This window comes from Gossypium hirsutum, chromosome D05 (assembly GCF_007990345.1).
Source record: "Gossypium hirsutum isolate 1008001.06 chromosome D05, Gossypium_hirsutum_v2.1, whole genome shotgun sequence".
Classification (NCBI taxonomy): domain Eukaryota; kingdom Viridiplantae; phylum Streptophyta; class Magnoliopsida; order Malvales; family Malvaceae; genus Gossypium; species Gossypium hirsutum.
Window position 1 is genome coordinate 6,971,013 of NC_053441.1, and position 11,977 is coordinate 6,982,989.

General features: G+C 33.6%; 2 protein-coding genes across 10 annotated transcripts; both read left to right on the forward strand.

Annotated features, from left to right (window-relative positions):
* The first annotated feature begins 1,098 nt into the window (after nucleotides 1-1,098).
* Nucleotides 1,099-7,213, forward strand: LOC121217657 (histidine-containing phosphotransfer protein 2). Of its 9 annotated transcripts, none has more exons than XR_005913805.1 (8): nucleotides 1,099-1,504; nucleotides 1,807-1,898; nucleotides 3,215-3,513; nucleotides 4,716-4,846; nucleotides 4,929-5,245; nucleotides 5,321-5,430; nucleotides 5,757-5,828; nucleotides 6,125-6,193. XR_005913805.1 is itself a non-coding variant. In XM_041093429.1 (8 exons), the coding sequence occupies exons 3-8, from the start codon at nucleotides 3,690-3,692 to the stop codon at nucleotides 6,772-6,774; spliced, it is 495 nt and encodes a 164-aa protein (XP_040949363.1). In that variant the 5' UTR covers nucleotides 1,113-1,504; nucleotides 1,807-1,898; nucleotides 3,215-3,689; the 3' UTR covers nucleotides 6,775-7,213. The 9 variants fall into 9 exon arrangements, 2 of the variants coding, with proteins under 2 accessions (XP_040949363.1, XP_040949364.1); XR_005913803.1 differs by lacking the exon at nucleotides 6,125-6,193 and having other exon boundaries at nucleotides 1,104-1,504; nucleotides 4,929-4,997; nucleotides 5,208-5,245; nucleotides 5,321-5,551; nucleotides 5,757-5,832; XM_041093429.1 differs by lacking the exon at nucleotides 5,321-5,430 and adding an exon at nucleotides 6,730-7,213 and having other exon boundaries at nucleotides 1,113-1,504; nucleotides 3,215-3,794; nucleotides 4,929-4,997; nucleotides 6,125-6,197.
* A 374-nt stretch (nucleotides 7,214-7,587) lies between these two features.
* LOC121217656 (flagellar radial spoke protein 5) lies at nucleotides 7,588-11,408 on the forward strand. The gene is made up of 9 exons (XM_041093428.1): nucleotides 7,588-8,036; nucleotides 8,881-8,965; nucleotides 9,183-9,299; nucleotides 9,826-9,890; nucleotides 9,981-10,069; nucleotides 10,172-10,251; nucleotides 10,537-10,648; nucleotides 10,884-11,003; nucleotides 11,086-11,408. The coding sequence occupies exons 1-9, from the start codon at nucleotides 7,703-7,705 to the stop codon at nucleotides 11,266-11,268; spliced, it is 1,185 nt and encodes a 394-aa protein (XP_040949362.1). The 5' UTR covers nucleotides 7,588-7,702; the 3' UTR covers nucleotides 11,269-11,408.
* The last annotated feature ends 569 nt before the right edge of the window (nucleotides 11,409-11,977 follow it).

The window sequence follows — 11,977 nt, forward strand, 5'->3', positions numbered from 1 at the left end:
GGGTTAAATTTGTTTAGAATAAAGATTAAATTGACATAATTTATAAATATTGATAGTTAAAGTTACTATTATGCAAATTTTAAAAAACTGCCACCGTTAGCAAACTAGTGACCAAAAAAAATTACTAATAATTAGATAACTACTAATATAATTTACCCGTAATTTTAATTATTGAATTGTTTTATTTCTTCAAGAAAATTCAGTCAATTTAAACAGTTGATGCATATTGTGTAGGTTTTAATCAAGAAATTGAATTGAATCAGAAGGATCATTATTTTATTTTATTGGTCTTCTTTATCGCATGATAATTAATGGGAATCTAAATTCCTGATTTAAATATGTATTATGTATGTGTGCAGAATCTGCAATTCCAATAAACCAGCACTTTGATAATATAACTTTTGAATGTTAGAGATAATTTTAGAATTTTTTTTATGGAATCGAAATTAAATTATAATTTTTATAATAGTAAAAATGTAATTTTATTATTTTAATATCTTATATCTTTATAATTTTTTAAAATAATAAATTAAAATTTTATCATTTCTAAAGGAACTGAAATTGTAATTTTATTCTTACTAATTTAAAATTTTTAAAATTTTAAAGAACTTAAATGAAAAATTTTCTATTTGAAGAGAAACCGGGCCGTTGCGGACACCCTTAACTACCTCTATTGGCACTGATGGGAAACACGATCTCTAGTAAATACTGCACATATTTAAATTAATTTTGAGTGATTCACTTGAAAGAAGTTGTGAAGAAAAAAAAGCTTCCCTGTTTTAGTTAACGAGAGCTTTAAAGTCGACCACCTAAGATCCTTATGCAATGGAATAAACCTAGGAAACGATAGTGGAATAGAGAAAATTATTTATGCAAAGTTAAGGGCGTGTTTGGTTGTAGAAACAATTTTATTTTTATCTTTTTATTTGTATTAAAAAACACAAGGCAATATCATTATAGTTTATTTTCTAATTTTCCGTGTTTGAAAATTTAGAAATTTAAACTTACTCTTAAATTAAACAAACATTTCACAACAGTTTTATGTCAGCTTTAAATTTACTATAAATCCTATGGAATAAATAGGTAGTGAATCCGGCTTTCCCATTTTTGAGAAACCGGAACTTGATCAAACTTTATGGAGCCCGGTTCATCTGAATCGGGCTTCAAGGAAATTGGGTCTTTCTTTACAGTCCAGTTAGCATTTTTCTTCTGTTATTTTTCATTATCATTTTAACATTAAGCCTTCTCAGTCTTTCATGTTAAAACCGACCAAGATTATGCAAGATGAAAGCCCCTTTTGTCCTTTAGCCAGTTTTGGCTGCAATAACTAATCTAGTTTTCACCAAAAATTTTCTTTGCTCTTTAAACGAAAACCTTTCCATAGCTAAGAAAAAAGCAGTTAAAAATTGTAAACCCTTCCATGCAAGAAACAATTATTGACAATGGCATTCAGTATCCTGAAAGTCCTGCTTTCTGGGTGTTGATTCAGTTCATGCATGATGAGGTAACCCATTTTCCTTTTCTAATTTACTTTTTAGCTGTTTTAATGCAATTTGGGTTTTGTATTTTTCATCGTTTATCTCTGTTGTTTGATTGCAACTTAATTGCTAATACTTTATGGATTGTGAAAATCATCATAAAGTTTTGAACGAATTGATGAACTGCTTGCTTTTTTTTAAATCTTTTCCCGGATGTGATAGATATATGAATGTGAAATTGCTCATAGTTGTTGACGTGTTAAATTACTCTTCTTTCAAACAAAATGCTAACAATTTAGTGATACAATTTCGTCTCTTGATATTTCAGGGAAAATTTTTATCACCAATTCTATCAGCTGGAAACCATGAAGGGCCCAGTTAGGCCTATTTATATTGTTGGAGCATCGGCATTAATCTCAGGTTTGGAAATAGGGTTTGTAATACATGATACGTTAATGCATGCCAGGTTTCTTGATGGGAATGTTTCTTCTTATCTTGTGAGTGGTCACCCTGATGACTTTTCTAGATCTATGTTTACCCATAGGTGAATGCCAAATACGAGTATATGCATATGGTAAATGATGAATCTTGTTCCTTAAAGTAGCAAATCATACTAAGCCCCATAAAGTTTAAACTCATTTATCTAGAATTTTAAGCTTTGGACAATGAAGTGGGCAATGAATACTATGTTTTATGATCACTAACAATGTTTCTAAGTTGTAAGAGCTATTTGTTGCAACTAAAAAGTAAGGAGTTTATCGTTTCTAAATTTTATTAATATGAATATGTCAATTATAGATCCTTTAAGTTGGCATTGTGAGTTGTTTCAAAAAATCACTGCTTGAAATCCTAAATTCCGGGGTTTATTTCAACAAAACTTTGGAAGGTTCATACTAAACATGAAGGAGGAACATTTCAGTAGGGTAGAGCTATCTCTCGTTTAGGGGAGCTTTGTTTCTTCGTCATCAGGAAGGAAGGAAAATGTAACAATTTGCCATTACCACCTAGTTTTCTGCTTACCATTAACCGTTGTTAATTGCATATTGATACTAGTGGTCAAGCTTGTTGGGTGCTTTTGAAGTTATACAATATATTCGAAAGGGGTTATGATTTCAAAGTTACTTTTCATGCGGAGTAGCTGTCTTTCTGCTCATTAGCATTCTGATTTTTCACTATTGAATCGTTTCTTTTGAGCACTCTTGTCCAGGTGTTTTGTTAAAGAGCCTGAAGTATTTCAAAAGCTTTTACCTTTCTAGCTTCATTTAAAAAAAAAAAAATCCGCCGTGGATTTCTGAAGTAAACCATAAACATTAGGAAATTGGATTTGTTTTTACATGCAAAATTGAAACACCTTTAATACTAAAGTTCAAAGAGTATTAAGTTTGAAAAAGTAATATGAAATTCAATAACTTAAATTCCTAAGTTTTTCTTCCCAAAAAAACCCCTTAAATTTCAAAAAATGGTGTCTCAGGGACAAAAAAAAAAAACCCATCTCCATATAGAAATTCAAATAAACAAAGAAAAGTGGATATTAACATCTTTATAGAAACTGATGTCACCTCCATCTACTTTTGTGTAATAAAAGTTAAAATATACGAGATGCATGCCTACATCTTAAATAGAAAAACATGAATGTTAATTTGTATTTCCATTTAAGTGTTTTCAAGTTGCTAGTTTTCAGCTTGTTATACCAACTGATGATAATATTTCTTCGTGTTTTTCTGCTCATGATGTAGGACTGCATGATATATATCAGCCTGGTGTATTTGATCTCCTAGGGAAGGACTTAGGACTGAATTCGATGTTATCTAGGTTAAGCAGAGTATTTTGCTAGCCCCTTCATCAATCTTGTTGAAACTCTAGCTGCGCTGAGATTAATTCTTCAACCCATTCCAAGGAACTAGCTGATCATATACTAGCTTAAGTTGGCTTTGAACCAAATTTAGCTTCCATTGGTTCATTGAGAGTTGTGGGATAGGCTCCTGGGTGAACTTGAACTGCTTTTGATCAATGAGATGTTTAACGAAGAATCTGAGTAATACTATTTTGTCTATTGCAGCTACAATAAATAAGACAACTGTATATGGACTGTTACATTATGATTAGAATAATGGGGCCCAGTTGACAGTTTAAATATTTCTTCAATTTGAACATGTGGCATGGACATGCTGTATCACCTTACGTGTCAATAAGGTGTAAAGTGGACCCCCAATGCCTGTCAACTTGCCAAGCAGGATTAGATTGGAAGTGCTTTATAGGGTGATAAATTTTGGAAGTTCAATGGCAAAAAATTTTACTGTGTTTAATTGCATCATGGTTAGAACCATTATCTTTTGGTTAAATATCATATATTGAGTTGCATATAATCAGTTATGAGTTGGAATTTAGAACCTTCATCGTTTTCAAGATGTGTTTGGAGTCCTTGGTTTGTTTTTCTTAATGTGTTGTATGATATCCAGGAAAAGGCTTTGCTCTTGATTTATCAGTTACAAATGATCACAAGCTAACCCCACATTTCAAAGTTATCCAAAGACCTTTTGATTGACAACAGTTCAGGTGTTTTCTCACTAAACGAGACAAGATGTAATAAGTGCCAGAAACTCTCAATGCAAGAGGACAAAGAGAATTTCTTGACATTTGTCATTAGGTGTTGTTGGTGTTATCAGTGAAACGCTGTGCTAAACTCGTGTTTTCTGACAACACATTTTTGTTTGCAACACATTTTGCCTGTTAAATTGTCACTTTAAGGGGGTGCATCTCATGCAAAGACCTTTTCTTCTCACCTTGGATAGAATATTTCCTCCATTTTCAGTTGTGTTCATTTAATTAGCATCAGAAATGGCTTTTGTGTTCATTTAATTAGCATCAGAAATGGCTTTGTCTATTGTCAAAGGACTGCTTGAACAATATGTGCAATCACTGTTCAATGAGGTTCTTGGTTTCTCTTCCCTTTTTAAAATTTTTTTAGTATCTTTGGTGCCATGAGTGTCCTTTGGATTTAATATGCTATCTATGCATGGGGCTTTTGGTTAATTTTCCATTTGACCTTGAATCAGATGTCTAAGCATTGTAGGTAAAATTTTGGGGATTATATTAAAAATTTTTGAATTCTTTTATATATTTTTATCCTGTTTGGATTATAGCTTCTATTGTAGACATGCACTTGCTCAAGTATTTATGGCATTTTTGCATTAACTTACTATTGAATCTGTGTGGTTTTATGGTTGTTCTTCACAGGGAATTATAAATGAACAGTTTTCTCATATTCAACATTTGAAAATGGTTGGAAGAACTGAACATTTTGTCCAGTTGATCAATACGTACTGCCTCGATGTGGAAAGCATCTTAGCACAACTTGCAAGCTCCATGTATTTTGTTACTAAATTGTTTGAACTCAAGAAATTAATTTTCTTTTATTTGGATTATCTTAATGGGGCTACATATTTGCAGTGATCTCCCTGAAGTGGATTTTTCTAAGTTGGCTGCTCTTGCTGCAGAAGTAACAGAGAGAAGCTCCCGGTAATGTTGACCTTAATTTGAATCCTGGTTTAGTTCATCTTATAGGATGTTTGCCAGATGAAGAATATTGATTGAAATTTTTGTCTGATGGTGTTTTTCTTTTAAGAGAAAATTGTAGTAGTAAATGAGTTCTTCATTGTATGCTTAAAACTAATGTTGAACGTGGAATAATGTGTTCCTTGATTAAGAAAAGAGTGCATGTATTTATAGGTGAGGCATGTGTTTTAGGTCTGCAGCGAAGATTCGAGGTATGGCAAAATGCACAACTAACACATTAGTAGAATCACTGCCTATCTATCCCCTTTGATCTAAAATCATTGCAGATGCAGTGTAAAATGAACAAAAGATGTGGAGCACCTCCGCTGAAATAGGATGTTGATTAAATAGAAGCATCCATATATGCCAAAAATAAAATTCAAAAGGCGACAAACAAGTATGTATAGCCAGCATGCGTTTTCTTACGTATCAATATACATCATTAGATTTTGCAGTTGGAAGACCAGTTGGCAGAGAGAGAAACAGGAAAATAATTAAAAGATTGAACATTTGATCTTGTAAGGATTTGTGATGCTTCATTTTATGCAGCTTTAGCTTTTTTAAGAAAAACATTTATGTCCAAAGTAATATTTACTTTGTCTTGTTTAAATTGAAAGTTAAGGTATGATATTTTTATGTAGTTTAGTTTTAATTTATGCAATCATTATTTACGGATTACTGAGTGGCTAATATCCCTTGCCCCCACCAAATGCATTTAAACAGTATTGGTGCTGAGCACGTGAGACTCGCATGTGTGGATCTAATGCAGGCCTGTGAGCAGATGCAGAAGCAAAAGTATGAAACTTTCTTGAATGCACTTTTTTCACTGATCTTTTTATCTACATGTGCTGCCACGTGAGAAAATGTTGACATGTGTATTCATCAACGCTGCACTATGATCATGCTTTTACTTTTATGGCATAGCTAATCTTTTCATTGAAATAGGTGTTTCTGGTGTTTGATTTTATTTGTCCCACTTGCATTTATCTGGTCGAGATCATTCAGTCCTTATGCTGTATATTCTGCTTATGTTTTAAGGAATTATCTATTTAAGCATGTGCCATGTGTTTCTATAAATATCCGTATTACAGATTCCTCCTGGCCTTGGACTGGACAAAGACTGAGTTCACTCAAACCCAGAACAAGTTGCAGGTCCTTGTCCAGGTATAAACTCAACTTCAATTCTTATGACAGTTGCATTATATGAAATTTTTATGGACATTATAATGAAAATAAACCACACAGAGAGAGTAAGTTCAGATCCAATCAAGCTGGTTACCATTTTAGGCCTTGCATTAGTTTGTGATCACTTCGGTCATTTTGGTAATGCCTTTCTGGTTTTGTTTTCTGAACCGTAATGTCCTGAGGTCCCGGGGCAAGAAGAGTTTAGTCTCTTTATGACAGACCATACGTCATAAATCAGGTTAAGTGTTTAGACATAGTTATCCACAATGAGTAATGTTGAGCGTATCAATCATTAGAAGCTAACCTTAATTAGTAAGCAGAGTTTGCATTTATGGAAATTTATTACTTAGCGCATTGATAGCTTATTGTCTTGAATTTGAACTTCATTGAGCATAAATTATGAGGTTATTACATGATACACTTTGCATAGGAGATCGATAACAGTAATAATAATTGTGTGGTGGTGGTTGGAGGTTGTTAATTATTATTGCCTCGGCTGCATTGAATGCAGATGGAGCGGAGGATCATGAGACTGGAAGCAAAACAAAAAAATTAGTGGATGGTGCTTGCTGCATATGGAGTAGTATACTTGTAATGAGCCAGCCTATAGAAATTTCGAACAGACCTTGGTGGTTTCGTTGGGAAAGTTTGGGAAAGACAATGTAATAGCAATCGTAATATATATGTTAGCAGGAAACTTGAGGCAGTAGTTTGGAAAGAGAACATTTTTCACAGAGTAGTTAGTCTCATACTGCTCTGCTCATCTTGTGATGGTTCCATCCGCAGCACAGATGAGAAACAGAGCCTACCAACAACTCACTGCCCTTATAAATGGATTGTCCCTTAATTCCATTCCATCAGGACTCCGGCTTTCCCCTCGATCAAATGAAGTGTTTTCTAATTCGAGCTGGATGGATAATTTTTTAAATAATTAACGATATTTTTATTTAATTATATATAAATATTAATAAAAGTTAATGTTTAATTTTTTACAATTTTTTATGAATAGTACTTCAAACTATATATCATTATAATGTTTGAGATAACAAAAGTTTTAATGTTAACCAGAAATTTTATCACAAGTGCTTATAAGTGTAGAAATCACAAATTTATTATTACTATATAGTCGATGGAAGTAACAAAATATGTATAATAAAATTATGAATGGTAAATTACAAAATTTTACTAATTTAGTTCATTTAGGTTATATGTATATTTAAAAAACTAAAATATTTTTAATAATATAAATTATTTTAATTATGAAAAAGTATTTTCATAACTTTTTTTGAGTTGATGTTATTATGTTAAGACAAAATGTTAATAAAATGTTTTATAAAGGTCATAATTTGCTTTTCTTTTTCAGTGTGCATATTTCTAGAATTCTAATTAATATTAAAATAATATAAAATTGTATTAGTAAATACATTTTTAAGGGACGTTGGAGTTTTGAGTTTGGAGACGCATTATTTTTGGTTTTACAAGAAATGGCCACATCCACTGTCTTCACCGGTGTCAGCCTCTTCAAGTCCAAAAACTCCACTAAACTCATCACTTCAACTCGGTTCTCCGACTCCAAGCAACAACTCAGCCCCAACTCAGTGAAATGTTGCTCAAAAACAACCACCGCAACAACGGAGGAGGCGACTGGTCGTCTAGTCACGGTGAAGAACGGGAACGATTCGCTCGAAATATGTCGAGTCCTTAACGGCATGTGGCAGACCAGTGGAGGTTGGGGCAGAATCGACCGAGACGCCGCCGTTGAAGCCATGCTTCGCTACGCTGACGCCGGTCTCTCCACCTTCGACATGGCCGACCACTGTACGCTCAATTTTTTCCGTAGACGTGGCGTTATTTAATTGGTTTGTTTTATTAATTTTCCTGACCACACAACAAAGATAGCTTCCTTAAATCCACGTGCCACGTTCTTTCATTTGCCACGTTCCTATGCCTCATGTTCTATATTTTTGGCATACGAATATGGCACTATTGGATGCTTTTTTAGGTGAAAAACAATTTGAATGGCAGAATTCTTACAGAGTTCTTTAAGCAACTTTACTTTGAATTCGGTTAAATGGGAAGCAAAAACTGGGTGTAGTCCAATAAGAAAGTTGACCCCAAACCAAATTCAGTGTGTCATTACTGAAGATAAAAGAAGAAGCATAGTTAAGAATGGAACTGACTCATTGGAAATATGTAGAGTTGTAAATGGGATGTGGCAAACAAGTGGGGGATGGGGTAGAATTGATCGAGACAATGCTGTTGATGCTATGCTTCGATATGCTGATGCTGGACTTACCACTTTTGATATGGCTGATATATGTAATCCCCTTATTGCTTTTTTTACTTTTTTGTAAATGAATGTCTTACTTTGAAATATGTAGTATGTGCGCCAGTGTTTGCATATGTTTGTTGGGCGCATTTGTTGCATCTGTTTTGGTTAAGTAGAAAGTTTATAAAGTGGAAATGATTGTTTGTGAAATTAGGATACCCAAGTTTTTAATGGTAAAGATCTTTGCATGAGTCTAGACAAGTTTAGTTGATTGTGGACTTTCTTCTTTTAAGTATTTGAAGCATATAAAAGGTCTATATGTGAATTTTCAGTAAGTCGAATTTCTTACAGTGTTACGAGTTCTTTCGTTGTTAAGCTTCTATGGTTTCGCAGACGGGCCTGCAGAAGATCTTTATGGCATCTTTATCAATAGAGTGCGTCGGGAGCGTCCACCAGAGTACTTGGAAAAAGTCAGAGGGTGAGTCGTAGCCATATCCATAAGCAGCACAATGTTTATGTTCTTCTGCTAGATTTGGGTTAATAAAAGCTTTCTTGGGCACTAAACTAGTTTACTCTGTGCTATTCTACTTTGTAGGCTACTTAATTTTGTTGGGTTAATAAAAGCTTGTGGACCAAAATAGTTTGGGAAGAGTAATTTTGTTGGTTTTCCTTACCCTGTTGCATTATTCATGCAGTCTCACTAAATGGGTACCTCCACCAGTAAAGATGACAAGTGGCTATGTCAGGGAGAACATTGATGTCTCACGCAAGAGGATGGATGTGCCTTCATTGGATATGCTTCAGTTTCACTGGTACTATTAAGTATCTGTCACACTTTCTTTCCACTTAGAGTAACTTGCTGCGGAAATTTAAAACCTCCCTTCAAAACTTGATAGGATGATGCAAGCTTGATTTTTAATTTCACAGAGAACCATATTTCTTTAAGGGGATAGGGAGCTAGAAGCTTCAAAGTCTCTTGTTGATTTTATATTGTTTGTTCTGATTAGTAATGGCATTAGGTAAAAGCTCGCATTATTTGTTACAGAATATATTATTGACTTCAGCATTGTTGTCTATTAAGGTAGACAGAATTGGCTGAAAGTATTTGCTCAATTTACTTTCTTACTGTATCAAATATAAAATTTTTTATAGACTATGTATTGCATTCTAGTGATATTTGGTTCATCTATCATTCAATTCTTAATTATAATGAAGTTTCAACATCAACAATCCTGTATTGATTTTGAAGAATTTTCATATTTGTTTGATAAGGAGACTCGACTTGTTAATTTCCTTCCTACTGAGTACCGAATGTTTCTTTGTATCTATTTGAAACAGGTGGGATTATTCGAATCCTGGCTACCTTGATGCTCTAAAAAACCTTACTGATCTGAAAGAGGAAGGTTAGAATTCATTCTCTACTATTCTAGTTTTAATTTTGAGTAGCCTGCAATTCTTGATTTAATCAAACTACTACTCTGATCAATGTGCAGGTAAAATTAAAACTGTTGCTTTGACAAATTTTGATACGGAAAGGCTGCAAATAATACTAGAGAATGGAATTCCTGTTGTTAGTAATCAGGTATTTATTTTCGAGTAGTAATTAGGTATTAATTTTATCACTTTCCTTGGTAAATTATATTGTCTGTGGCATTGCTGATAATATATATGGTGGTTCCATCAGGTGCAACATTCAATTGTTGACATGCGCCCCCAGCAGAAAATGGCAGAGCTCTGTCAGCTTACAGGAGTTAAATTGATAACGTTTCTCTCTCTCTCTCTCTCTATATATATATATATATATCCCCTACCCCACACAGACATCTTGTCTGCCTTTAGCTTGGGCGTTGCAGATATAGAACCAGCTAACCAGGATAAATCTTCCAATGACAAGTAGTGAATTTGAGGCCAAATGTGCATACTCAATCAATACGGCATCCTTAGATAATGGCCTAATTTCATGCTTACACTGATTTTATGTTTATTGATCTCTACTAGATGACTAGGCAATGCTCTACCTTAGTAGTTTGATGAGAATTTCAAATGCAGGTATGGAACGGTAATGGGCGGTCTATTATCTGAGAAGTTCCTTGACACAAACTTGACCATTCCCTTTGCTGGCCCTCCGTTAAATACTCCCTCTCTGCAGAAGTACAAAAGGGTACTAACTTTTTCCTTTTTCGCATATTTTTAAGAAAGCATTTGAATAAGTTTGTCTTCTATATGTCATTTCTCATCAAAATTTCATCTTCTATGTAACCAGTTTGCGATTGTTAAAAACACATCGACTCCATTGATAAACATGTATTAGTACTAATATGTCTTTTCAGAGTGAATATATTATATACCTTTTATCTTTTGCTGGTAGTATTTTAACGTCAATATGGATGTGGCAGACGGTTGATGCTTGGGGAGGATGGAGTTTATTCCAAACTTTGCTTAAGACTCTAAAAACAGTAGCATCTAAGCATGGAGTCACAATCCCAACTGTTGCTGTTAAATACATACTAGATCAGGTAATTTACATGCAAGGGTTTATTTTTGGTTGGGGTTAGTTTGATGCATTGAAATATGAGAAAGTATCTGTTTGACTTACAGACAGCAGTAGCAGGATCGATGGTAGGTGTTAGACTTGGTTTGTCAGAACATATCCAAGACACAAATGCCATCTTTTCACTTGTTCTGGATGAGGAGGATGTGAACAGCATACAAGTTGCGCAAAGAGGGAAAGATCTGCTTAGAGTGATTGGGGATTGCGGAGACGAGTACCGGCGTGCATGAGAATCACTGCTGCCATTGTCTTTTAGACCAAAATTTATGTCATGTTCGTGATGTTATTTTTCCTGTCTAAGATGTTATATATTTTATATAAATTTTGACATTTTTATGTGTTATATAAAATTTTGATGTTCCCATGTAAATTCATTTTGTGTTTGTTTTTTTTTTCTTTCCAAATCTTGTTAAAGTTTGAAACAATTGAGATTTTTTTTTGAAGATTGGATGCAGTTACTAATTTATGATCTGGCATGTACAGAATGAAAACTTCATTCTCGATTCTTCAAAAATTTTTATGAAAGCCTTTCATTTGTTTTTTTGCGATGGAAGTTTTATATTTCTAGAATGTATCCTAATTTTTGGTCTAATTCTTCTTCTGATGATCGATTCAACCTCTGATAAAAAAGATATACCTTGGTTATATTTCATCTCTTCAACAAGTTTAGTAATGAGCATAACGGCCCTATTGTTCCGATGGAGAGAAGAACCTATGATTAGCTTTTCAAGAAATTTCCAAACGAACAATTTCAACAATCAGTAAATAATTAGGGTTTCCAGGTTCCCATTGCAGATATTCAAATATTAACAGAGTAAAGATCATCAACTTTTTACTGCAGTGTTTAGCTGCTAGCGTACATCCCCGTCATTTTATGCATGAAACCTCAATGTATAATTTATCCTAGTTCGATAAATTGAGAACAAATATGTTATTACT